The 25,768-nt window shown below is 55.2% G+C and overlaps 1 protein-coding gene across 5 annotated transcripts; it reads left to right on the forward strand.

Moving 5' to 3' along the window:
* The first annotated feature begins 404 nt into the window (after nt 1-404).
* On the forward strand, nt 405-14,806 carry SLC4A3 (solute carrier family 4 member 3). Of its 5 annotated transcripts, none has more exons than XM_044241680.1 (23): nt 407-939; nt 1,696-1,839; nt 2,184-2,349; nt 2,955-3,235; nt 3,403-3,518; nt 3,910-4,136; nt 5,693-5,841; nt 5,953-6,133; nt 6,560-6,695; nt 6,950-7,133; nt 7,583-7,682; nt 8,128-8,312; nt 9,198-9,423; nt 9,599-9,817; nt 10,128-10,276; nt 10,470-10,664; nt 11,136-11,354; nt 11,692-11,781; nt 12,279-12,445; nt 12,929-13,182; nt 13,496-13,665; nt 13,832-14,005; nt 14,489-14,806. In XM_044241680.1, exons 2-23 carry the CDS (start codon nt 1,789-1,791, stop codon nt 14,564-14,566), a joined length of 3,717 nt encoding a protein of 1,238 aa, XP_044097615.1. In that variant the 5' UTR covers nt 407-939; nt 1,696-1,788; the 3' UTR covers nt 14,567-14,806. The 5 variants fall into 5 exon arrangements, with proteins under 5 accessions (XP_044097619.1, XP_044097615.1, XP_044097617.1 ...); XM_044241682.1 differs by having other exon boundaries at nt 7,586-7,682; XM_044241683.1 differs by having other exon boundaries at nt 3,937-4,136.
* The last annotated feature ends 10,962 nt before the right edge of the window (nt 14,807-25,768 follow it).

Consider the following 25,768-nt stretch of genomic DNA (forward strand, 5'->3'; position numbering starts at 1 on the left):
ATAAGGTCATGGGATCAGAACTCCAGCATATACATTTGGTGCGGACCCAATTCCAGCCATCCCAGGTGGGTCTCGCCCCCTGAGTTCTGGAGCACAGTTCACACCTCCACTTACACAGCTGACTCTCACCAGCATCTTCTCTCATCTCGTTCTCTCAATGCCTGGTGGGGAGGAGGCCAAGCACATTTCTTCTGATGGAAGAGGCTGGGGGGCAGTTAGATGGCTGTGGCTCTGACAGTCACCTGTACACACTCACAGCCTGCTTCCCAGCCGTGACTGTGGTGGGGTGGTAAGTCTCTCTGCGTGTCTGTTGGGGGAAGGCTGAGATGAGTGTGGGGAGGGTCCAGCCAAGGCGGTGAGTGTTCACAGACCTGCCACCTGCTCTCCCCTCTCTTCGTACGCAGCTTTGAATGTAGAAATCTTTTGGGCTGAGCTGAGATCCAGATGAGGGCAGGGGTGGAGAGGGTCTATTACACGTCAAAGGTCACAGGGCTAAACCTCCTTCCCACGCAGAGGGGTCCATCATGTCCAGCACCCTGTCTGCCCCCCACACCCCTCTCTGCAGGCGTGGGTTTCCCTCTCTGGAGCTGGCTGGCTCACCTTCTTCTGCCCATTAGCTCCCTCCGCAGTTCTGCCCCCACATCCTTTCCCGTCTTCCCAAGGATTCAGGGACCTGGCTTCAGCACACAGATTGGGGGCTGTAATGGATGTAGACTTGTGCTAGGTGCCCAGTTTTCAGCCAGACACCAGAAGATCAAATTGGGATCCAGCAAGTCCTTCCAGAGACCTTTGCCCTTGGAAAAGGAGATGTGATCCCAGGGAGTGGAGGAGGGGAGAGGAGACGTGGAAACTGAGCTACAGAATCTTAGAGCCGGATGGAACCCTGAACACTCCTACTCCAGGTTCCTCGGGCCACGGAGGGGGAAACCCGGAGGCGAGGTAATGTGCCAAGGTCAAATGTTGGGTGGTGGCCGGTGGCAGAAACCAGGCATCTGAGCCCATACTGGGACCAAAGGGGCAGGTGGTGGGTGCTTTCCGGTGTCTGTGAGCTCCGTTCCCAAGGTTGGAGGGGCTTGTGTGGGGTAGGGGTCGCCTCCAGGACTCCCGAGGGGAGGGAGGGGAGACTAAAGGCAAAGCGGGAGAGCGACCTGGGGATTGTGGGAATGTGGGGCCGTGCACCCGCCCCCAGCCCTGCGTGGGGCGCCCTGGGGCAGGGGCTGGTGGGCAGGGGTGGGGGGTGGGGGTCCTGCGGGGTCCCGCGCGTGGGGGCCGGGCCGTCCGGGGCGGAGTGAGTCACCGCCCGCCCGCTCCCATTGTGCGGCCTGGCGGCGGCGGCGGCGGCAGAGCTGCGGAGCCGAGCGCGAGGAGGTGGAGCCCCGGGCTGCGGGCTCCGGCGCCTGCGTCCGCGCGGCTGGCCCGGCTTGCCGCCGCCGTGGGCGACCCCCCGGCCGTGCGGCCCTGCGCGGCGCCAGGCCCCCGAGCACGCGCGGGAGGGAGATGGGGCGCGGCGGCCGGCGCAGGCCCCGCACGCTCCGGAGCCCCGAGGTACCGCAGGGCGGGGCGGGGCGCGGCGGGCCAGGGCCGGGGCCCCGGGGTGTCGCGGGCGTGGCGGGGCCTCGCCTGGGTAGGCGGATGATCGGGCTCGAGGGGGAAAGGGCGGCGGCGCGAGGCTCCTGACCCCGCCTCCTCCCCCAGGGCTCCCCACTAGGCCCCCGCAGCGCCCCCTTCTTCTCAACCCGGTCACGGGTCCCTCAGTGAGCGAGAGGCTCCCGAGCTGCCTCCCCGGCCATGGCCAACGGAGTGATCCCGCCGCCCGGGGGCGCCTCCCCCCTACCCCAGGTGACTGCCGCGCGCGGAGGTGGGAGAAGAGGAAGGAGGGACCCCAAGGAGGAGAGGGGAGTCCTCTGGCCGACCTTGGGACCCCCACATCCGGGGATGGAGCTGGGCTAGAGGGGATGGGGAAAGGGAGGGCCTTTTGGTATTTTTTCAGTTCTCTTGCCTCCTTTCCCCCCAAGCTCTAGGGTCCTGGGAGGCTGACCCAAGGCTGGGGCGCAGGGAGAGGGGATTGTTGAAGATGGAGGCCGCTGGTCTTCTCCACCCTCAGCCAGGGTTTGGAGTTGGGGTGGATGTGGGGCGTTCTTGGGTCAAGGGTCCTTCTTAGAAGAGGCTGTCTGAGCCTGCAGGTCCGTGTGCCCTTGGAGGAGCCCCCTCTGAGTCCAGACCTGGAGGAGGAGGACGATGACTTGGGCAAGACCTTGGCTGTGAGCAGGTTTGGGGACCTCATCAGCAAGCCCCCGGCCTGGGACCCCGAGAAGCCCAGCCGCAGCTACAGCGAGCGGGACTTTGAGTGTGGGTAGCCCGGGGCCCCCTAGTGTGGCTGCCCTCACCACCATCACCGTCATTGCCACCATCACCGTGTTCACCACTGGCTTGGTCACCCAGTGCCATCTTGTGCTGGACGCTGTGCGGGACGCTGTGCTGGGCCACCATGCCATGTTAAGTCATCCTGCCTCACTCACCCATCGCCTGTCCACCCTCTGGGGGAGCCGGGCCCCAGACGCAGAGGGAGACATAGGGAGATGGGCCCGAGGCCTCCCTCGGTGACCTTCATCTTCACCAAGGCTCTGCTGTCCCTCCGGCCCTGCTCTCTTCTCTCTGCCTCCTCACCTCCCTCAGCTCTTCCGACTCTGCCTCCCCCCTTGCTGTATCGTGTCTTCCCATGTCCCCCAGCCCCATTTCACAGCCTGCCCTCTCCTTGACTCCCGTTCCCCCACTCTACCAGGCCTTACCAATGGCAGGACACGGACACAGGTGTTGGGGGGAGCTGGCTCTCGAGGAAGTTCTAGGGTGCCCTTGTTTGAGGCCCTGAGCTAGAATAAGGTGTGTGCCCCTAGGGTGGTGAGGGGGCCCTCTTCTGCCGTGGGGACCCCCAACCGGCTCTCCTGCACCCCCAGTTCACCGGCACACATCCCACCACACCCACCACCCGCTCTCGGCGCGCCTGCCTCCACCCCACAAGCTGCGGCGACTGCCCCCCACCTCTGCCCGGCAGAGCAGGAGGAAGAGGAAGAAGGAGAAAACCTCGGCTCCCCCCTCGGAGGGGACCCCTCCCATCCAGGAGGAGGGGGGAGCTGGAGCGGAGGAGGAGGAAGAGGAAGAGGAGGAGGAAGAGGAAGGGGAATCTGAGGCAGAACCTGTGGAACCCCCGCCCTCAGGGTCCCCACAGAAAGCGAAGGTAGGGGTCTGTTCCTGAAGGAGGGCTGAGTCCTCAGGGAGGGGTGCAGGGGGGAGAAGAGGATGCGGCAGAGGGGGCCGGGGCTGCCTGGGGAGGCAGAGGGGTGGGGGGGCGGTCGGGGGCTGAGCCCTGGTGCAGGAACCCAGGGCATGCTGCTTTGTCCACAGTTCTCCATTGGAAGTGATGAGGATGACAGTCCTGGGCTCTCTGGGAGGGCGGCCGTCACCAAGCCCCTGCCCTCGGTGGGCCCTTGCTCTGACAAGAGCCCCCAGCAGTCAGCCAGGTACTGGCCTCCAGCCCAGCCCAGAGCAGGTCCCAGGCTCCCTTCTGACCCTGGCGACTGTCCCCAGCTCTGACCCTGGAGAAGAAGAGGGGAGTTGAGGAGAGGGAACAGAGGAAGGGGGGAGGGGTTCGTCCTGTCTCTGTCCATAGGGTTGACAAGGAGAAGAGACAAGGTGTCATTAGAGGAGGACACAGGGATAAAAGTGGAAGACAGACAGCAAGTGGGGGTGGGGCGGTGAGATGGGGACAGGGAGGTAGAGGTCAGCTTCCTTCTCTGTCCGGAAGGAGTCTGTGTTTAGCACCCAGGGGGCTATTCCAGGCCCCACCCCAAGCTGGGGGAGGACAAAGGAACCCCCTAACCTGGCCCATCTCCACCGTGGTTCCCTGTCAAGTGCAAGGCTGCCATGGTGCCTCCTCAGCTCCTCAAGCCCCCGGGCCCGGGTTTCCCGAGTCGCTGGGGAGAAGAGCCGGCCGTGGAGCCCGTCGGCCAGCTATGACCTGCGGGAGCGGCTGTGTCCAGGCAGTGCCCTGGGCACCCCAGGTGGCCCGGAGCAGCAGGTGCCCACTGACGAGGCAGAGGCCCAGATGCTGGGCTCCGCGGACCTGGATGACATGAAGAGTGAGTGACACACTGTGGCAGTGGCAGCCCCCCTGGCCCACCCCCATGGGCGCTCCACAGGTGGGGAACCTAGGAGAAGCTCTGTGTTCTCCCCAACCCGGTGCTGAGTCCCCTCTGCAGTATCCCTGTCTGCTGGAATGTGGCTAGGGACAGGGAGCTCACTACCTCACCAAGCCACCTCTCTGGTTGCCAGAGCTGAGATTTCCCTTCGTGACACCTCTGCCCTTCTGTCCTGATTTTGTCCTCTGAGTCACCCCCTGAATAAGGCAACCCCTCCTTCCATGTGACCTTTGCAGACATTATGTCCCCCTCCCCCCAGGGATCCTCTTCTCAGGGCAAACTCTTTTTGTCATCTTCACGCCAGGCCCCTTGGGGGTGAACCACTCTTCTGGGTCCCGCTTCTCCCTACATCGGGGTCCCCTGACTTGTCACACCACCCTCGGCGGGGCCTGGCTGTGATTGTGGCACATTCCTTCCATCTTATCAGTGCCCTGGTTTCTGTGCCACCTGTCATCACTCACGGGGCTCTGTGCCCAGGCCGGGGGCATCACTGACCCCACCTCCCTCCCCCTTGGAAGCACAGTGTGTGGGCGGGGGTTGGTGGGGAGGGCTCTGAGCTCAGTACGTCATGGAAAGTTGCCAGGGCCTGAGGACAGGGACAGGAACAATCCGATGGCAGCAGTGGGGTGGGGGTGGGGGTCAGGGGAGGGCGTGTTTACAGACTCTGGGTGGGGGTTGGAAGCAGCAGGGAGCCAGCCCAGGGCCGTGGGGAGTCTGGAGGCTTGGGTTGAACAAAGACCACTGATCCAGGCTCCCACCTTTAGGAGAGCCAGGGCTTAGGGGGTAGAGCAGTGGCCAAGGGCTCAGCCACCACCGGGAGAACGATGAGCCTGCTGGAGGAGGTCACAGAGCCCAGTAGGGCACTGAGCCCTGGGCCTGGGGACACAGAGGGCCAGGGCCCTTGGATGGCCCCGGCCCCCAGCCCTCGAGACTCGCTGGCCTCAGAGGACTTAGAAATGTTGGTGCTGGACCTTGAGGACGGTGATCTGTGCGAATCCCTCCAGGGCCAGCTGAGCCCCATGGCCGGGGAACCAGCCTGTGAGTAAGCGGGCCACCGGGCTCTCTGTGGCTGCTGGCCTGGAAGGGGCAAGCAGGGAGGAAGGGCAAGAGCTCAGCTTGAGTCAGCCAGATGTGTACCTGTGGGGGAGACCTGGGTGCCAAGAGAGGGCATAGGCTGCGGGCCTGGTGACTTCATGTAGGTCCTGGTGCTCTGGAATGAGAGGCAGTGGCCATGGGGGAGGTTGGGCAACCGGGGCTTGGACAGAGTTGGGATTTGCCTTCTTACAGTGGCTTAGCCAGTGGTCCCCTGTGTTCCTATGGAATCATCCTTCCCCTTCTCTGGGCCTCTGTGTCTTTGTCTGTGACACGCCTGTGCCGGCTTATGCAGTTGTGTGGACATGGCCCCTGGCTGGCCAGGGCAGGGGGCTGGAGGGCTGGCTCTGACCATGAGGTCCTGAGCTGGACCCCCAGGACCACCAAGCCTGCCTGGCCTGTAGGTCACCGGCTGGAGGACAACCCTGGTGTGCGGCGGCACCTGGTGAAGAAGCCCTCTCGGACGCAGGCTGGGAGGGGCAGCCCGGGGGGCTTGGCCCCAGTCCTGCGCAGAAAGAAGAAGAAGAAGAAGCTGGATCGGAGACCTCATGAGGTACAGGGGCCTAAGGGCTGGGCCTCCGTTTCCCACCTTCCCCTCCTTCCCCCTGCCCGCCCCACCCCCTGTGGGCCGCAGACCCTCACCTTGGGCTCCTGCCTCACTCAGGTGTTCGTGGAGCTGAACGAGCTGACGCTGGACCGCAGCCAGGAGCCCCACTGGCGGGAGACGGCGCGCTGGATCAAGTTTGAGGAGGATGTGGAAGAAGAGACAGAGCGCTGGGGGAAGCCCCATGTGGCCTCGCTTTCCTTCCGCAGCCTTCTGGAACTCCGGAGGACCATCGCCCACGGTAGGGACCCTGCAGGCCTGGCCCTGGGCTGTGTGCCCTCTCCGCCGGCCGTGGAGTTCGACTAGCAGCAGGCTGTCCTGCTTGGGGGATGCTGCTCCCCGGGGGCCTGTGTCCAGGCAAGGTCTGGCTGCCACCTTGGAGATGGGGAGTCCGAGCCCCTGCGTAGCCGTGAGCTGGAGGGGCCAGGCTGTGCTGCTGTAGGCTCCCGTCCCCACGCCCAACACTAACCAGCAAGTCCCCTCCCTGGTTCGCTCCAGGTTCCCTCTGCACATCCCTGTGTCTGGCTCGTTGGTGCCAGGTGTCACTGAGTACCTGCTGTGTGCACTGAGGGCTGGGTCACCCGGCATGTCTGCCTGCCCTTGGGGAGCAAGGCGACAGGGGTGGCTTTTTCTCTCTGATGGGACCCTCCCCCACCTGTGCCCCCAGGAGCTGCCCTCCTGGACCTGGAACAGACCACTCTGCCGGGGATCGCCCATCTCGTGGTGGAGACCATGATCGTGTCTGACCAGATCCGTCCGGAGGACAGGGCCAGCGTCCTGCGTACCCTCCTACTGAAACACAGGTGCCAGTGTGGGGGGCCTCGGTGGGGGCATTCTTGTGCCTCTGCTCTTCCAGGATCATGGACTCTCCTGTGCGGTTTTCTAGCCTCTGCTTGAATAACTCCAGTCATGGGGAGCTTATTACTCTTTCACTCTGGGACGGGACCAGCCATTAGAAAGTTCTTCCTTCCACGGAGGGAGGAGGGGCAAAGGCCCTGACCCTCCCGTTTCTCTGCCTCTCTTCCTAACCAGCCTTGCCCTTCTGCCCTCTTCACAGCCATCCCAACGATGACAAGGACACTGGCTTCTTTCCCCGAAACCCATCCAGCTCCAGCGTGAACTCCGTCTTAGGGAATCATCACCCCACCCCCAGCCACGGCCCTGATGGTGCAGTGCCCACCATGGCCGATGATGTGGGGGAGCCAGCCCCACTCTGGCCTCATGACCCTGATGCCAAGGAGGTCAGTCGCCTTGCTCGGACCTGGGCTGGGGGACTGTGGGGGCTTCTGGTTTCTCTGGAGGCCGCCGCTGGCTTCCGTGAGTGGGTTAGGGAGGTTGGATGCCTGGTACCCTGTGGGGGATGTGGGGGGACCTGTAGGAGACACGCATGAGGGCCCCTGCCCTAAAGAACCAGGAGGTTAAATGGGGTGATATGGCAGACCCAGGGGACCCATTTCAACAAGACAAGGTAGAGGTGGTGGTGGGCAGCTCGGGGTGGGGGTCGACAGCCTGAACAGTCTCCGCTCGGTTTGGGGTGCATCACAGACAATCCCTTTCCTGGCTGGGGAGGGAGAAAAGAGGCCCCCCTCTGGGGGTCGGAGGGCAGAGTCCAGGGCTGGAGCAAGGGATGGGAAGGCCTGCCACGGCCTCCGGTCAGGGTCCCAGCCCTATTCCAGTTCTGCGTCCTCAGAAGCCTCTCCACATGCCTGGGGGAGAAGGTCACCGGGGAAAAAGCCTGAAGCTGCTGGAGAAGATCCCCGAAGATGCTGAGGCTACGGTTGTGCTTGTGGGTGAGGAAGAAGGGGGTCCTGGGCGTGTGGGCTTCCCCTGCGCTCTGCTTGTCCTCAGCTCCGGCCTGCAGGCTCCTTCCAACCCTGTTTGGGCCCCCAGTGCATCCCTGCCTTTCCTCATGGCCTGTCTTGCCCCCAGCTCGCTCTTTCTCAGTTCTCTGCTTCCTGTTCGGTTTTCCGCTATCTTAGACTGCCGCTAGTCCACGGAGCACTTTTGTGAGAATTAAAGAGAAGGACTCCTTCTCGGAGACTGTTAACTTTTCCTCTACTCGTAAATTATAATAAATTTACAAACGTATACACGAATAGGGTTTCTTTAGATTGGGCTTTATTTGTGCAGCACGCCACCTGCTCAACTGTACAGGGTGGCCCCAGATGTTTTTCTCCGGGTCCAGCCTGGAGGGCTCCTCTTTGCTCAGTGCCCGGTGCCTCACTTTCCCCTCAGGGTGTGTGCCTTTCCTGGAGCAGCCGGCAGCAGCTTTTGTGCGCCTGAATGAGGCCGTGCTCTTGGAGTCTGTGCTCGAGGTCCCTGTGCCTGTGCGCTTCCTCTTCGTGATGCTGGGTCCCAGCCACACCAGCACTGACTATCACGAGCTTGGGCGCTCCATTGCCACCCTCATGTCTGACAAGGTGGGTCCTGCAGACTCTGGGCTGGGTGCTCTAGGCCTGTTCCCCCGGGGTCCTCCTTTTCCCCTGTCGCTCACTGCCTACATTCCTGGCCCTGGAGGCCTTTCTGGGTAGAGGCAGCACTCTGGAGTGGTGAGGGAGGGAGCTGTTGGCCAAGGGCAGAAAAGGGAGCCTGGGTTGGGACTGTGAGAAGGGGAGGTGGTTGAAGGGGGAGAAAAAAAGCCCAGATCCCCAAATTTTGGATGTGACCTAAGACTGGAAAGGGAGGGCTGGATATGTTGGTTTTTGCTGTGGCTTCTCTCAGCTGGGACAGGAAGGTCCTTTAGCCAGGGGTGATGTTGGAAATGCTAACTGACCAACCCGGAGCTGGTGGGAGCTCTCTGGACAAAATGATTCTGGCCCCTGCTATGCCTGGTGTTGCCCATTTAGTTGTTGCATTGTGGAAAAGTCTGCAAGATCCTAGGGGAATAGAAGGCACTCAGAGTTTCAGGGCTGTGGCCAATTGTGGGCAAGCGAGGACGCGAGTCAGTATTTTATTTTATTTATTTTTTATTTTTTAAAAAAAGATGTATTTATTTGACAGAGAGATCACAAGTAGGCAGAGAGACAGGCAGAGAGAGAGCGGGAAGCAGGCTCTGCATTGAGCAGAGAGCCCGAGGTAGGGCTCGATCCCAGGACCCTGAGATCATGACCTGAGCCAAAGGCAGAGGCTTTAACCCACTGAGCCACCCAGGCACCACATGAGTCAATATTCTGACAGTTGGACTAGGCCTGTATATGTGGCCAGACACCCACCTTGCCTCTGGGTCGGTGATGGCCTAACACCTCCTCCTTGAAGCCCTCCCAGGGGCTCTGTGGCCGCTTAGTCCTTGCCTCTCTTGCCTCCAGCTGTTTCATGAGGCTGCCTACCAGGCGGACGACCGGCAGGACCTCCTGAGCGCCATCAGTGAGTTCCTGGATGGCAGCATCGTGATCCCTCCATCCGAGGTGGAGGGCCGTGACCTGCTGCGCTCCGTGGCTGCCTTCCAGCGGGAGCTGCTGAGGAAGCGGCGGGAGCGTGAACAGACCAAAGTGGAGATGACCACCCAGGGAAGCTATGTGGCCCCCGGGAAAGGTACGGGGTACCTTTTGGGGCCCGTACCCCGCCCTCCCGCCCACTGCAGCTCCTAAGGTCATGAGCCCTAACTCCTGTATGCCATCTTCCAGTCCCTGATGGGGAGGATTGAGCCCAGAGCCCCCCAGCAGGAAGGGGTGGTCTGGGATCCAGCAGCTCCTTGCCCCCCCCCCAGAGCTGTCAGTGGAGCTGGGGGGCTCCGAGGCAACTCCTGAAGACGACCCCCTGCTGCGGACTGGCTCGGTGTTTGGGGGGCTTGTGCGAGATGTGAAACGTCGGTACCCACACTACCCCAGTGACCTGCGAGACGCCCTGCACTCCCAGTGCGTGGCAGCTGTGCTCTTCATCTACTTCGCCGCCCTTAGCCCTGCCATCACCTTCGGGGGGCTGCTAGGTGAGGGGCAGGGGACCCAGTGTCACCTGCAAGGTCTGTGGTCAGGGGGTCTCAGGCATCACTTTTGCAGGGGGGCTATACAGTGAGAGGGGGCAGGAAGGGTGCAAGGGGTCGGGGAGCCTGTGACTGGAGGTGGGGGTGGACGGGGGGGAAGGTGGGAGGGTGGGGCTGGGGAGTGGGACCTGTCTATTGCCCTATGGGGCTACTCTATCGTAGTTGGGTCCCCAGGTCAGGGTAGGCTAGATGAAGAGGAGGGGCTGTCTAGAAGGAGCCAGGCCAGGGCCCTCCCACTGACCCTTGCCTGCACCAGGGGAGAAGACTGAGGGGCTGATGGGTGTGTCCGAGCTGATTGTGTCCACCGCGGTGCTCGGCGTCCTCTTCTCTCTGCTGGGGGCCCAGCCGCTGCTTGTAGTTGGCTTCTCAGGGCCATTGCTGGTCTTCGAAGAAGCTTTCTTCAAGGTGACAGCCTTCCCCTGCCCCTCCCCAGGGATCTCATGTCCCATCTCTTGGCCCAGATAATGGGGTCCCTGCAGTCTCTCTCCTCCTCCCCCTTTAGAGTTCACCCCGCCCGCCCCCACTCCAGCCCAACCCATGGGGCCCGATGTCCAGGGCAGACCACTGTGGTTAACCGCACCTCCCTCCTGGCCTCCAGTTCTGCCGAGCCCAGGACCTGGAGTACCTCACCGGCCGGGTGTGGGTTGGCCTCTGGCTGGTGGTCTTTGTCCTTGCCCTGGTGGCCGCTGAAGGCAGCTTCCTGGTCCGCTATATCTCACCTTTCACCCAGGAGATCTTCGCCTTCCTCATCTCGCTTATTTTCATCTATGAGACCTTCCACAAGCTCTACAAGGTGAGATCCAGAGAGGTCTTTGGGGTGGATGTGGGTGGGGGCTGGGTAGCACCCTGGGGAGGGGTGCACGGCAGTGGGGCGGCGTGGAGCACTGGGAGCAGAGGGGACAGGGAGGAGGGCTCTTCTGGGTGGGGGCGTGGCGGGGGGGTGGCAAGACAGCCTGAGCTAGGTCAGAGCTGCCAGGCAAGGAGTTGGAGCCAGAAGGTACAGATTAGAACCCCAGCAGGATTCAGCCAGTATGTGCTTGTGGGGGGGCACTCTCAGTGCTGTGGGGCTCCTTTTGTAGAGGAGTATGTGTACGTGTGTGTGTGTGTGTGTGTGTGTGTGATGCAGCTTGATGTCCTGTGACCCTGTTGCCTGGTCAGGTGTGGGAGGGCTCAGCGCTCCCCCTCACAGTGGTATGAAATTAAGTCGATAAAATTGTGGTCACCTGCTCAGGGGAGTGCTAGGGCCAACTTGTAACCCACACAGGTGTTCACGGAGCACCCACTGCTGCCATTCTACCCCCCTGAGGGGGCTTTGGAAGCTGGGCTAGAGCTGAATGGGAGTGCTGTGCCCCCCACCGAGGGGCTGCCTGGCCCTAGGAACCAGCCCAACACGGCTCTGCTGTCCCTCATCCTCATGCTTGGAACATTTCTCATTGCCTTCTTCCTGCGAAAGTTCAGGAACAGCCGCTTCCTGGGAGGCAAGGTGCGTGGCTGAGAAGGGGGCGGTTCTCCATGGGTCCCCCTGAGAGTTCCTGTCATCACAGCCAGTCTTCCCTCCAGGGGGCGCTTTCCCCTTCTCCCGGTCAACCCGTGAACCTAAACCACATCTGTGCGGTCCCTTCCTGGTCAGAAGCTTCAGCGAAGTTTAATCAGGCCAGGAATGCCGTCTTGAGCTGGGTGGCACCTGTGGGATTTAGAAGGACAGGTCAGGGAATTTCTGGCTCCAGACCTGAGAGAGTGGGGAGTAATAAGTCCCCATGTTTGTCTCCTGACCCTCACTTCCGCCTTTTGCTCCTTTCCCCCCACTGGCCACTCCCAAGGCTCGCCGCATCATCGGGGATTTTGGCATCCCCATTTCCATTCTGGTGATGGTCCTAGTGGATTACTCGATTACAGACACCTACACACAGGTGAGCAGGGCCCGCCTCCCTCCAACAGGGGCTTCTCACCCCAGAGTCTTGGGAGGGAGGCCACGACACGTCCCCATTGCCATAGTGGTCACGATCACAGGCAGAATTCAGCCTTTTTAGTGGAGGGCTGACCTGCTGGGGCCATGCTGGGGTGGGCGGGCTGGGGAGAGCTGAGCGGTTCAGCGGATGAGGTCAGTCAGGGGGTCTGAGGCTATATGTGAGCCTTAGCCTAGACTCCTGGCACGGGTGTGGGGCTGGGAGCCAAAGGACAGTTGTACCTGGGGCTCAGGGAGAAAGGATGTCATTCTCTGTCTGCTACCAAATCCTTGGAGGGACTCTGGGAGATGGAAAACTAATTTCCCCCAAACCTGTTCACATCCAGGTTTCCTGGAGGCTTGGTACTGGGAACACAGAGCTTGGTGGGAGCAGCTGCTACATGGGGTTCTTAACATGGGGAAGCTGTGTCCCTGAATCCCGTCTTCCTTCCCACCATGCAGAAGCTGACGGTGCCCACTGGGCTTTCAGTGACGTCCCCCCATAAGCGCACGTGGTTCATCCCACCCCTGGGCAGTGCCCGTCCTTTCCCACCCTGGATGATGGTGGCAGCTGCTGTCCCTGCCCTGCTGGTCCTCATCCTGATCTTCATGGAGACCCAGATCACTGCGTGAGAGGGCTGGGGGACTCGGTGGGGGAGGCCGGGGAGGAGTGGAAGGCAATAGGATTGGTGGCAAGGGTGGGGCACATGGCCCGGGGCACAGTTTCCCTCCGGGGTTGTGACAGGAGAGCCATCTGTCCCCACTGCCATGTGCAGGGTGGCCGCTGGCAGTCCTCACCACAGTCTGGCACTGTTCTCTCTCACCCAGCGATGCTCCCATGCGTCTCATTTGGGTTCAACCACAGTGTGGTGAGATCTGGCGTCTGGCTTTTGTGGCATTTTAAATATCCACACTATGAGGTTTTAGCTCCAATTTGCTTCGATGTGAGAACACCACTTTGGGAGCTTGGAAGAGGAAGCTGGCAGATCCCGGGGAGGGCCCTTCAGGCCATGCTGGTCCTTACCCCCCACAACGCAGGACCTGCTGCACATGCCTGGCCCCTGCAGCCAGCCTGCCCTCCCCACCACCCAGCCCCGCTTCCTGTCCTGCAGGCTCATCGTCAGCCAGAAGGCCCGGAGGCTGCTTAAGGGCTCCGGCTTCCACCTAGACTTGCTGCTGATCGGCTCCCTGGGTGGGCTCTGCGGGCTGTTCGGGCTGCCCTGGCTCACGGCCGCCACTGTCCGCTCGGTCACTCACGTGAATGCCCTGACGGTGATGCGCACTGCCATCGCGCCGGGGGACAAGCCCCAGATCCAGGAGGTGCGGGAGCAGCGGGTCACCGGAGTGCTCATCGCCAGCCTCGTGGGTGAGAGCACCCACCTCGCAAGGCCCCAGTCCCCGCTCCGCAGACCTGCCTCCTTGGACCCGGTGCCCGTCAGTCGGCTCTGTCTCCCGGGCTGGCCTCAGGTCCCTTCTGGGTCTCCAGTTGCACCCGCTCTCACCCCAACCTGCCTTGTAGCATTCTGAGCCTTTTTACCCTGAGCACTTTCCAGGTTCTCCATCCGGCTCTGTCTTCTCTCGGGCGTAGCAACGAGGCCCAGCCGGTCCCCCTCCACCAGGCCCGTCCATCCTCATGGGGGCTGTCCGAGGGGTCAGGAAGTCTGTGTCACCTCCTCCAGGCCTGTCCATCGTCATGGGGGCTGTGCTGCGCCGGATCCCGCTGGCCGTGCTCTTTGGGATTTTCCTGTACATGGGGGTCACGTCGCTGTCGGGGATCCAGCTGTCCCAGCGTCTTTTGCTCATCCTCATGCCGGCGAAACACCATCCCGAGCAGCCCTATGTGACCAAGGTAGGGCTGGGCAGCATGGAGGTGGGGAGCTGGGGGGTTGGGGAGGGGTCGCAAGGATGCTGGGGCTGGAGAGGGACAGCGTGACTATGGAGGTTTGGGGCCCCGGGGAGCTGTGGGTGGGAGCCGGCTGGGCGCTGTGCCGTGAGACCTGAGGCCTGCTCCCCAGGTGAAGACGTGGCGAATGCACCTGTTCACCTGCATCCAGCTGAGCTGCATCGCCCTGCTGTGGGTGGTCAAGTCCACGGCCGCCTCCCTCGCCTTCCCCTTCCTGCTGCTGCTCACGGTGCCTCTGAGGCGTTGTCTTCTGCCCCGGCTCTTCCAGGACAGAGAGCTTCAGGCGGTAAGGGACGCCGCTCGGGGCCCTGGACTCAGAAAGGCCTGGGTTCCAATCCCCCCTGTGCCCCCTGCTGGTTGTGAGACGGGAGGCAAGTTCCCTGACCTCCTGAAGTCTCCATTCCAGCTGTATAAACGGGCGGGTCACGGATTCTACTTTAGAGACACGTGGTGAGGATTGAGACCTGTTTGGGTAAAGCACAGAGCGGGAGGGCTTGGGGTGTAGTATAGGGTAGGACTGCTCCCGATGGCTGGGAAGAGGTACTTGTTGTCGTTCTTATTATCATCTGGAGTGTCCCTGGGGCAGTGACCTGAGGGTTTTTGCCGGAGGGGAGTGTTTTGGGGGGCAGTCCCTCACGGTCCCTGCAGACAGCCTGCAGACAGCGAGGCCTGAGAAGGTCTAGACTGTCCCCCGCCCCGGAAGAGTTGCTGGGGGAACGGGAGGGCGAGCGCCGCCTCCCTGCCCCTGCCGACCTTCTCCTTTTTGCAGCTGGACTCGGAAGATGCTGAGCCTAACTTTGACGAGGACGGCCAGGACGAGTACAATGAGCTGCACATGCCTGTGTGACCCTCTGCCGTCGGGCCCCTCCAGAGACCGTGACACCTTAGTGATCCACACCTGGGCCCCAGGCAAAGCCCAGCCCCGGGGCCAGCGGGCTCCTCCCAACCCAGAGATGTGCCTGGAGCCCCTCACACCACGGCCAGGGTGGCCCGCTGACTCTGCCCCGGGCACTGACCTTGGCTCACCCAGGCCCGTTCACAGACCAGACCGGCACAGACTTTGAGCTCATTATAACCACACTCCTTGTCTTGTGTCTGCCTCACTTTCTTGGTTCCACCCTTGGTCTGCCCGGTCATGCTTATCCAACTGGAATTGGAAGAATTCCGTTTTCAGGGTCATCAAAACCAGGGAGAGGTTTGAGGCAAGGACAGTATTCTTGGGGGAAAGGGAGAGAATCAAGACCACAGAAGGTCAGAGCTGGACGTTATCATGACCCCCTTGAGTCGTCGCAAGTACAGCTGGGGAGCGGGAGGCTCAGGGTCTGGCTCAAGGTCACATACTGCTAATCTAGCCCCTGCTTGGAAGGGAGAGCGTGGGGGAGGTGTGAGGGAGGAGGTCACTTTGCTTTAGCCATTAGAGAAATCAGAGTGTCCCCAGTGGCTGTGAGGCTATAGAAGGAAATGGAAAATGTTTTCTTTCCTTGATCCCTGGCATTTCGAGAAGCAGGGACAGTAGCCCAATCCCCTAGACGCCAGGGTGGCGCTGGATTTGGGGTCTCTGGACCATTTTAGATTCTCACGGTTTAAGAGTAGCAGTTTGGGGATTCCTGAGGCCACTCCTTGTGCAACAGTCTGTTCTGCCAGAAATAACCTGGGAGGCCTTGAAGAGGGTGCAAACTGGGAGCCCGTTGCGTCACAGTTGCTAGGCAACCAGTAAGGATGCGAAGCCGGTTGTCCCTGTGTGGCCCCCTGGTGGCCACTCTCGCACACTGCCGGCTCTGTGCCCTCTGGGCAGGAGTCGCACTGCCATCTGGTGGACCCGCTGGATCTCTAGGTCAGAGACCCCGATAGGAAAAATTCATACTTCCCTGGAAGACACAGGGTGGGGCGTGGAGTTGCACAGCCCTGGGCGGCTCTGAGCAACCAGGATCCTCACTCCCACCTTAGGGGGCCCTGCTTCTTCCTTACCCTTTTCCCAGTCTCCTCCTAGTGTTCAGGCCAACGGCTAGAGCTCTGAAGTTGGTCAGCAGAGAGGGGACAGACCACCGTGAGGCTGTTTGTAGTGTTTATGGGAAGAGATGCACCCTTTGAAATGTCCCGGATTGTCATTTAGGTGTGAGCATTTTATTCTCGTTGGCCCCTTTGGTCTCTGGCTACACGACAGCCTCTAACTTCATCGGGCCTTTGGCCCCCTGGGGCTGTGTGACGACAAAATCCCTTTTCCTTTACATTGGCCAAGTCCAGGTGGAATTTCAGAGGAAAAAACTGTGCCAGGAGCAGAGAGTCAAGGTGAAACGCAAAAACCTAGAACATAGACCAGTGCAGAGCAGATGATAAACGAGTCGGCAGGGGCCCTGTGCTCTGATGCCTGTGGGAGAGAGGCTTTGTATGCAGGACTGTTCCTTTCCCGAGCCCTGCTCAGGTGTCTTGGCTCCATATTGGGCCTTGGTGTGGGCAGGTCTCCCCGTTTGGTTCGGGGGATGCTGGGAGCCCACAAGACAACGGCTCCTTCAGAGCCTGGGGGGTGGAGGGAAGTGGAGAGCTGAGCCAGGACAGCTCAGCTCCTCCCCGGACACAGGATGTGTCTGTCGTCTCTGTTGGGCAAGTAGCTGAGAGTTGGGGGGTGTTCCTCAAGTGCAAAATGAGAAACCAGAGAATGAGGGACATTTGGAGTTGGTCCTGAATTCTTTACAGCCTCTGTGTTTCCTCTGACTTTCTCTTTACTTACCCTCTAACCTAATCCTTCTGGGGCACTGGGCAGCTCGACTGAGGACAGGGGAAGGAGAGGGAACCAACAGACAGGACCCCCCTCTGGCACCATTTAGTGGCACAGCTCTGGGGGACTTGGGTGGGCTTAGAGGTATTCTGAATGACAGGCCCCACTGCTACCTGCTTTGGATGGGAAGCAGTGTGGTGAGTGAGCACGAGCAAGGTGGGGCAGGACCCTTCTAAGAAGGAGAACTGTGGGCTCATCGCCATGTGACCCTTCCCTTGCAGCTTTCTGCATGGGATTATGGTCCCATCCTGGGTAGTTGCCCAAAGCTTTCATTCTCGGACAAGTTCAAGCCCACGTCAGGGACCAGAGAAGTGCTAACTCATTCTTTTACTTTGAGCAGAGAGGGCGGCTGGCACATCCTTGTTCCGTGCTGAGGATTCAGCTCACTCAGGATGTCTATGCCCTCGTGAAAGCTTCTGGCTGTGAGAGCTCATAGACCATCTGCTTGGACTGCCCCGAGCCCCTCCTTCAGGACACAGAACCTGGCAATAATGGGTCCCCTTTGGCAGTCTGTGTGACATCTTTTCTTCTGTCAGGTGACTCAAATAACGATCATGCCTGTTGACACTTAGAGCTTCTAAAGGGGATTTTGAGTAGCAGTGGAAAGGCAAAGCAGAACTCAAGGACACTTGTGCCGAGTGCTGGCCATACAGCGGGTGACGAGGCCATTGCTGACAACAACAGGAGAGCCCTGAACGGGTGGATTGAATCCCGCCTGGCAAACGGGAAACCCAACGTGAGGCATTTGGTTTCCAGAAAAATAAATTACATAACTGTCTGAGAGCGAGGACTTGATTGGTCGTGTGGCTTCCCCCTTGTGCAAGAAGCAAACTCCAATATTTGTAGGGCTTATGTTTCGGAGGAAGATTTCATATTTGAGACCTCTGCTGGGATTTATTTTAATCTAGTTGGAAAAGTTGCTTTTTGTTGAACAATCCTTTGTCAGGTGCTGACCAAGGAGACAGACTTTGGGAAATTCTTCTGGGGGTGGGGCGTCTTGCCTGGATCTGGGGGGGCTTGGAGGAGGAGCAGGGAGCCCTTGGGACAGGGCTCCCTGGACCATGGGAGGTGCAGGACAGAGAGGAGGTTGTCCAACCTGAGAGAGAAGGGCGCCTGGAAGCTGCTGGACGATGGTATTGAGGATTGTCACTTTCTTGGTGTCCAGTCGTCATAATCTTCTCAAGGTCCAAAGAGAAATCATGGGTTTCTTTCTGAGCCAGGTGGAGGGAGAGATGTTGGGGACCCTGCATACCAGGCTGATGAGCTGACCGTGGTGGGTGGGGTGCCATCAGAGGCCCCAGGAGCTGTAGGAGCCAAATGGGGGCTGGACAGGGAGCCAGAGAAATGGCTCTGGGGCTCAAGTCAGCAGGAAGCATCATGGTCCTATTTAGCATCCTGTTCGTGCTCCCCCAGTGGTTCTTCAAAATGCTGACAGAGGGACCAGAGCACTTCTTTGTGCTGGTTGTGGAGGGCCCATGTATACAGGGCTTCTTTATAAGAGCTTATCCTAAAGTAAGTAGGTGCCCAGTCCTCACCCCTTTCCCACTATAGCTGAAAGTCGCTTCTCATTCTTGCTTCTCCTTAGTGTGGAAAGACAAATATGTGGTATGTTTATTTATTTTAGAAAAGGCAGGACCATGTCTATTCTCGTCTGTTTACCATGCAACCTGGAAGTCAGTATGGAGCGTATTCCAATGTTCGGGGTGATCGGTAGGGGGCTATGATCTGTGAGGCCCTTCCTGGCTCTGTTGGCCTTGCTGTTGTTGGGGGACATTGGGTTTCCATGGCCAGAGCATGAGGCTGGGAGGTTGGAGTCTGGGTTCCAGCTCGGCTCAGGCATTAGGTGATGACTTCAGTTATGTCCCCTCGTCCTCCTGGCAGATTTGCGATGTGGCTCCAATGCTGCTTCCATGCACCTGCTGTTCTTCTAACCGACCTAGACTACTGCATTGGCTGCCTCAGGAAGGTGGGAAGCAGGAGGCTCTAGGGCCATGGTAACTATCTCCCCGCCACCCCCCCAACCACCTCTGGGCAAAGTTACTAAGCTTAAGAACATTTCCTTAGCCTTGCCAGGAAAGTAGATCCTGGGGGAGTCTGCTTTCCCATTCCCAGGAGAATTAGAAACTCAAGGAGCACAGGGTGTGAGGTAGGGTGAGGAGTGGGGCTGAGCCATGATCTTGGAGCATGACTTTGGGAGTCACCACTGAATAATCAGACAAAGCTCTGAGAGATAAGAGGAATTCAATTAGATGGAAATTTAATATCCATGAGGATTGTGTGGTCCCAAGGCATAAAAAGCATATGAAAATAATGCAGGATTCTTTCTTTCCTTCTTTTCCCCTTTCTTTCTTTCTTTCTTCTTCCTCTTCTTCTTCTTCTTTTTTAAAGATTTTATTTATGTATTTATTTATTTAACAGACAGAGATCACAAGTAGGCAGAGATGCAGGCAGAGAGAGAGAGAGAGAGAGAGAGAGAGGAGGAAGCAGGCTCCCCGCTGAGCAGAGAGTCAGATGTGGGGCTCCATCCCAGAGTCCTGGGATCAGGACTGAGCTGAAGGCAGAGGCTTAACCCACCGAGCCACCCATCCTTCCCTCCCTCCCTTCCTTCCTTCCTCCATCCCGCCCTCCCTCCCACCCTCTCTTTGTTCCTTCCTCTCTTTATTCCTTTCTTCCTTCCTTCTTTCCTTCCTTCCTTTCTTCTTCTTCTTTCATTTTATTTTTTAAGTAGTCTCTACACCCAACATGGGGCTTGAACTTACAACCCTGAGATCAAGAGTTGCAGGCTCCACTGACTGAGGCAGCCAGGCACTCCTAGAATGCAAGATTCTTTAGAGTCTGATGACCCTTAAGGGTCAAATAAATGCAAAATCAGTGTGGACCCTGGATAGGGATTATGGACAGGACTCTGGGTTGAAAACTAGTAATTGATCACTAGTCTCTAAGGAGGTGGTCTCCCTGGCTGTCCCCATCTCTAAGTTAGGAACATAAAGGCTGGAAATAGGGCTTGACTGTTCTATAGGGTCACCAGTGAGGATCCAGTCAGCATCAGTTCTTACTGATGAACAACCTTAGTTAAAAGAAGGAAATTATCTCTGTTATGGATAGACATTTTAGTAGTCCAGGGAAAACACAAAATTCAGCACACAAATGTAGGGAATATTCAGCACATAAATAAGGGAATGACAATTGTAGTTTTAGTATCTTCAAGTTAAAGGAATTTGTGTATGTATTATTGTCCTGGCCTGTTCTGGTGGCTATAACAGAATACCATAGACCAGGTGTCTTATGAACAACAGAAATGGATTACTCATGGTTCTGGAGGCTGGGAAGTCCAAGATCAAGTTGCTACAGATTTGGCATCTGTGAGAGCCCACGTCCTGGTTCCTAGATGGCTGGCTGTCCTCGCACTGTGTCCTCATAGAGCAGAGGGGATGGGAAAGCCCTCTGGGGTCCCTTAGAAGGGCACTAATACCATTTCTAGGGACTCCACCCTCATGACCTGATCATGTTCCAAAGAATCCATCTCCTAAATACCTTCCCACTGGGGGCTAGGATTTCAATATACAAATTTTGGGGGATACTTATATTCAGCCCGTAGCAAGGATATTTCATGTACGGGTGATTTTATTTTATAAAGATTTATTTATTTATTTTAGGGAGAGAGAGAGAACAAGTGGTAGGAGGAACTGAGGAAGAGGGAAAGAGAGAATTTTTTTTAAAAAAAGATTTTTATTCATTTATTTGACAGAGATCACAAGTAGGCAGGTAGAGAGAGAGAAGAGGAAGCAGGCTCCCCACTGAGCAGGAAGTCCGATGCGGGGCTCCATCCCAGGACCCTGGCATCATGACCCGAGCCGAAGGCAGAGGCTTTAACCCACTGAGCCACCCAGGCGCCCTGTAAAGAGAGAATCTTAAGCAGACTGACTGTCTGCTGAGCAGGGAGCACAAGGCAGGCCCTATCCCAGGACCCCAAGGTCAGGACCTGAGCCAAAATCCAGAATCAGATGCTCCATGGACTGAGCCACCCAGGCACCCCTAAGTTGAAATCTTTCTAAATTTATGTATAGTTTGAAAATTTAAGAGACTATAAGCTTGACTATTTTTTGCATGCTTAATTTATTAAATCTTATGAGACTCATTTTAGTACTTGGGAAGCTTTGTCAGTCAGATGAAATACTTAAAGAGGAATGGAATATATTAAATTTATAAACGCTGCTTAAAATGTTAAAGAGCTTTAATTAACTAAGTGTATAAATGGGACCAAACATTAATCAAAAGCCCTCTCAGAGTGATTGTTAATATTTGCTAGACTTATAAATAGGATAATAAGCTTCCTAAGCTGATTTTAAAAGCTGAAGGAAGGGCAATGTATTTCAGAATCTCTATTTTTAATAAATCAAATACTAATTTTCAGGGCCCAAGTAGAGCTATGCTTGGTCTTTTCTGTGTGCCAGAACCACACCCTCCAGGAATAAAAGACTCCTCTAAGCAGCGAGTGAGCCTTCAGCGGTGCCCACGGGAGCAGGGTGAGTGGAAGTGGAGGAGAGGAAATAAGATTTCAGGATCGTTTTTTTCCCAGGGTCAAGCTGGCTGGTTTATTCCACCCAATGTCAAATTGCTCAGGCTGCAGGGAGACACTCAAGACACTGAGTAAGGATGGTGTGCGAGGTCAGAATTGCTGACCAGGGTGTGTGGCAACTAACGGGGGAGGTCAAGGCGGCTCTGGGACCTTCACCGCCCCCTCTCAGCAAGACCTTCTAGGTGCAAGCCCACTGCTCTCTTAGCTCTAAGTTATTCCTCAAGTCATTTCTCTTGGGCAGGAGATGTTCGTGGGAGAGGCCCAGGTTTTTGTCTTCCAGAAGGGTTTGCAGCCCAGGGCCCGTGAATGTACATCAATCAAAATGCCTATTTGCACCTCACAGAAGGCAGTTCCAATCAATTTAAGCAGAAACAGAGCTGTTGAAAAGTCACTCATAAAGCCATAGGGAAGATGGGAGAATCCAACTCGAACACGTTATTGGCCAGAGTCACTGTCAAAGACACATCATAGGAAAAGTTGGGTGAGGGGCATCTACCTGGCTGGGTCGGAAGAGCTTGTGACTCCGCTGGGTTTGAGTTCGAGCCCCATACTGGGGTGTAGAGATTATTTAAAAACAAACAAACAAGCTTGAAAAAAAAAAAAGGATTAGGTGAGACTGCTGCTGCCACCACTGAGTGTGACCTTGTGACGGATGCCTTACCTGGTCTGGATGCCCCAGCTGGCCTGGAATGCCCACCAGAAGGATCCCCCACTATCCCACTTCTGCACTCTGCATGGCCAGCGCCCACAGTCTCGGGAGGGCACATCTGACTCTACAACCTGACCTCACGTGCCTGTGTCCACACGGCAGGGAAGGCTGGGAATGGGAATGGAGGTCATTTCTAGCTTCTGTGGTGGGCGATGGGCTCTGATTTCCTCCAACACTCATGACGCTGGTGTGCCGAAGCCGGTTTATAGCAGTTAGTTCAAATTTCAGGGACTTGTGAGCTGGTTGTTAGACATAGCCATTACTAAAATATAAATTATGGTAGCTGTACTCTCCCCTATTTTTTCTGCAGACTATGACTAGAACCCCTGGTCATTATATATAAAAGAAACACAAGAAGACTCTGAAAGGAGATAAGTAGGCAGATCAGCTAGAGACCTTGAGACCTGAACACATCAGTGATTTCCTTGGGATTTTTTTTTTTTTTTTTGCCTCACATTTCCCATATAAGGAGCTATAAAAAAGCTGGCAACCCAGAAATTGCCAATGAGTACAGACAAAAAAGCTCCTACAAAGGTCTGCTCTCTCTAGCCAATGGCCAGGAAAGGAGCAACGTAACAAGTAGAAACCTTCTCAACAGTAACTACCAAACACCAGAGAAAACTGTGGCCCCATCTGCACTCATGCCAACAAGAGCTAAGTGGGGAGCCTAGACTTCCAACCTTGAGAGACCTTCACACCCTGCTGGGATAGTGTCACAGAAGGCCAAGTAGGGGGCCTACACTTCTACCTCCATTTACTAGGAAGGAGGCACATTGTCCCACACTCCAGGGGGTGGTGTCAGAGGACGTCTGGTGGAGAGTCAGAACCATTGCCCAGCAGAAGGAGACAGACTAGAATATTATATAATGATTAAAACAAACCTCTAAGAAAACCTCAACAACAGAATTATGAAATATGCAAAGCAAAAGTCGATTCAATTGAAACGAGACACAGACAAATCATAATTATAGCTGGAGATATCAACAGTCCTCTCAATGATCAATAGGACAGTTAATAGAAAATCAGCAAGGAGATAGAAGAGCTCAATGACATCATTGACCAACAGGATCAGATTGACATTCATAGAACAGTGACTCAATGATATTAGACTATTTACTCTTTTCTTTTTTTAAAATATTTTATTTATTCATTTGACAGAGATCACAAGCAGGCAGAGAGGCAGACAGAGAGAGAGGAGGAAGCAGGCTCTCCGCCGAGCAGAGAGCCCGATGTGGGGCTAGATCCCAGGACCCCGGGATCATGACCTGAGCCGAAGGCAGAGGCTTTAACCCACTGAGCCACCCAGACACCCGACTATTTACTCTTTTCAAGTGCTCATGGAGCAGGTACCAAGATAGGCCATATCCTGGGCCATAAAACAAATTTCAGCATGTTTAAAAAAATTGAAATCATCAGAGTTTGTTCTCTGACCATGGTGGAATCAAACTAGAGAATCAATAAAAGAAATATAACAGGAAAATTAACAAACACCTGGAATCCAAACAACACGCTTAAGAAAGAAGGCAAAGGTGACCCAAATAAATGGGGGGGGCATACTATGGTCATGGGTTGGAAGACTCAGCATTACAAGGATGTCAACTGTCCCTAAATTGCTATACAGTTTTAATGCAATTTTTATTAAAATCTAAGTAAGATTTTTTGGTAGATATGTACAAGATTATCTAAAATTTATATGGAAAGGTGTAAAAACCAATAGCTAAAACAAGTTTAAAAAAGGAGAATAAAATGGGATAATATGGTCTACCTGATTTCAAGACTTAACACATTGCTACAGTAATCAAGACTGTGTGATACTGATAGAGGGATAGACACATAGATTATTGGGACAGAATGGAGACCTCAGATATAGACCCACACAAATATGTGCAATTGGTTTTTGACCAAAAGTCAAGAACAAGTCAATGGAGGAAAGATAGCCTTTTCATCAAATCGTGATGGAACAATTGAACATTTATAGAAGAAAATATGAGCCCTGGCCTAAGTCTCAGACCTTGTGTAAAAATTAAGTCAAAATAAATCACAGCCTTATATGTAAAACTTAAAAATAAAAATTTTAAGAAAAGAAGATAGGAGAAAATCTTTATGGGCCCAGCATGCTTCTGCTGCGTCACTCTGCTAGGAGAAAATCTTTAGATTTTAGTACTTAAGAAATTCTGAGACTTGGCAATGAAAGCATGATCCATAATAGGAAAAATTGATAAATTAGACTTCATCAAAAATTATAAGTTTTGCTCTTCAAAAGACCTCAAGAAGATGAAAACATAGATTACAGAGTAGGAGAGAATATTTGCAAACCACATATCTGACAAAGGACTAATATCTAAAATATATGAAGAATTTCTAAAACAATAGCAAAATACAAATAATCCAGTTTGAAAAATAGGCAAAGCACATGAAGAACCACTTCACTGAAGAGGATATATAGATGGCAAATAAGCACAAGAAAGATGTACTTATTTGTTAGCCTTACCAGGGAAATGCAAATTAAAGCTACAATGAGATATCACTACACACCTATCAGAATGGCTAAAATATAAAAAGAGTGATAATCCCTAAATCCAGTGAAGATGTAGAGAAACTGCCTCACTCGTACATTGCTGGTGGGAGGGTAAAATGGGATAGCCACTCTGGAAAACAGTTTGGCGGTTTCTTAAAAACCTAAACATGCAAGTACTACATGACCCAGGAATTGCACTCCTGGGCATTTGTCTCAGAGAAATGAAGACTTATGTTCATACAAAAACTTGCACACAAATATGTACAGCAGCTTTATTTGCAATAGCCAACCCAAATATCTTCCAATGACTGAATGGTTAAACAAACCGGAATACTAGTCAGCCATGAAAAGAATGATCTTTTGGTACACACAACAACAGGTCTGTATCTCTAGAGAATAACGTGGAGTGAAAAAAGACAATCTCCCTGGGGCGCCTGGGTGGCTCAGTGGGTTAAGCCGCTGCCTTCGGCTCGGGTCATGATCTCAGGGTCCTGGGATCGAGTCCCACATCGGGCTCTCTGCTCAGCAGGGAGCCTGCTTCTCTCTCTCTCTGCCTGCCTCTCCATCTGCTTGTGATTTCTCTCTGTCAAATAAGTAAATAAAATCTTAAAAAAAAAAAGACAATCTCCCAAGGTTATACCCTGTATCAATCTATTTATGTAATGTTCTTAAAGTGGTAAAATCATAGAACTAGAGAACAGATAACAGATTAGTACTTTCTGGGGTTGAGGAGGGCATATGCGTAGGAGAGAAGGAGGTGGCTAGGAAAGGACAGCCTGAGTGGTCATTATTGCGATGCTATGTCCTATATCTTGGCTGCATCAATGTCAATATCCGAGTTGTGATATTGATCTCAGAATAAAAAACTGAATTTGAAAAAATAATTATGTAAACCCAATGGAATACATTATATTAAAAAAGCAAAGGTATTAAATACTTGAAATTTGTCACTCCCTAATTATTTTATTACTTTCACTATTGTCTGTGTCTTTGAAGTTATTTATGCCTGTTGTACCCATGTGGTGGAAATACTATGTAACGATGTGCTGCTATGCCTTTTTCCCCATTCTGCCTTCAGTGGATTCACGATAATAGCTTGATTAGCCTTAGTGGGAGTGCTTGCACTGCAGAAATGAGCAGACACTGCAGACTCGGTCTCTCCTTAAAATAAGATTGTTAAACTTATGTCAGGACACCACTGCTTATAAGGTAAGGGATTTCCAAAACATAGGAAGTGGGTGTCGATACTCAGGAAACACCACCTCTGTAATAACATATGGATAATGATTTGGATCAGTTATGAGAGAAAGAAGCTGGGCACTCTTTTTTTTTAAAGATTTTATTTTTAAGTAGCTTGCACACCCAGTGTGGGGTTCACATTCATTCACAACCCTGAGATCAAGAGTCAAATACTCCACCAACTGAGCCTCCAGGTGCCCCAAAGCTGGGCTCTTGTTAAGGCTATTC

The sequence above is a fragment of the Neovison vison genome, chromosome 3 (genome assembly GCF_020171115.1).
Source record: "Neovison vison isolate M4711 chromosome 3, ASM_NN_V1, whole genome shotgun sequence".
NCBI classification, from domain to species: Eukaryota; Metazoa; Chordata; class Mammalia; order Carnivora; family Mustelidae; genus Neogale; species Neogale vison.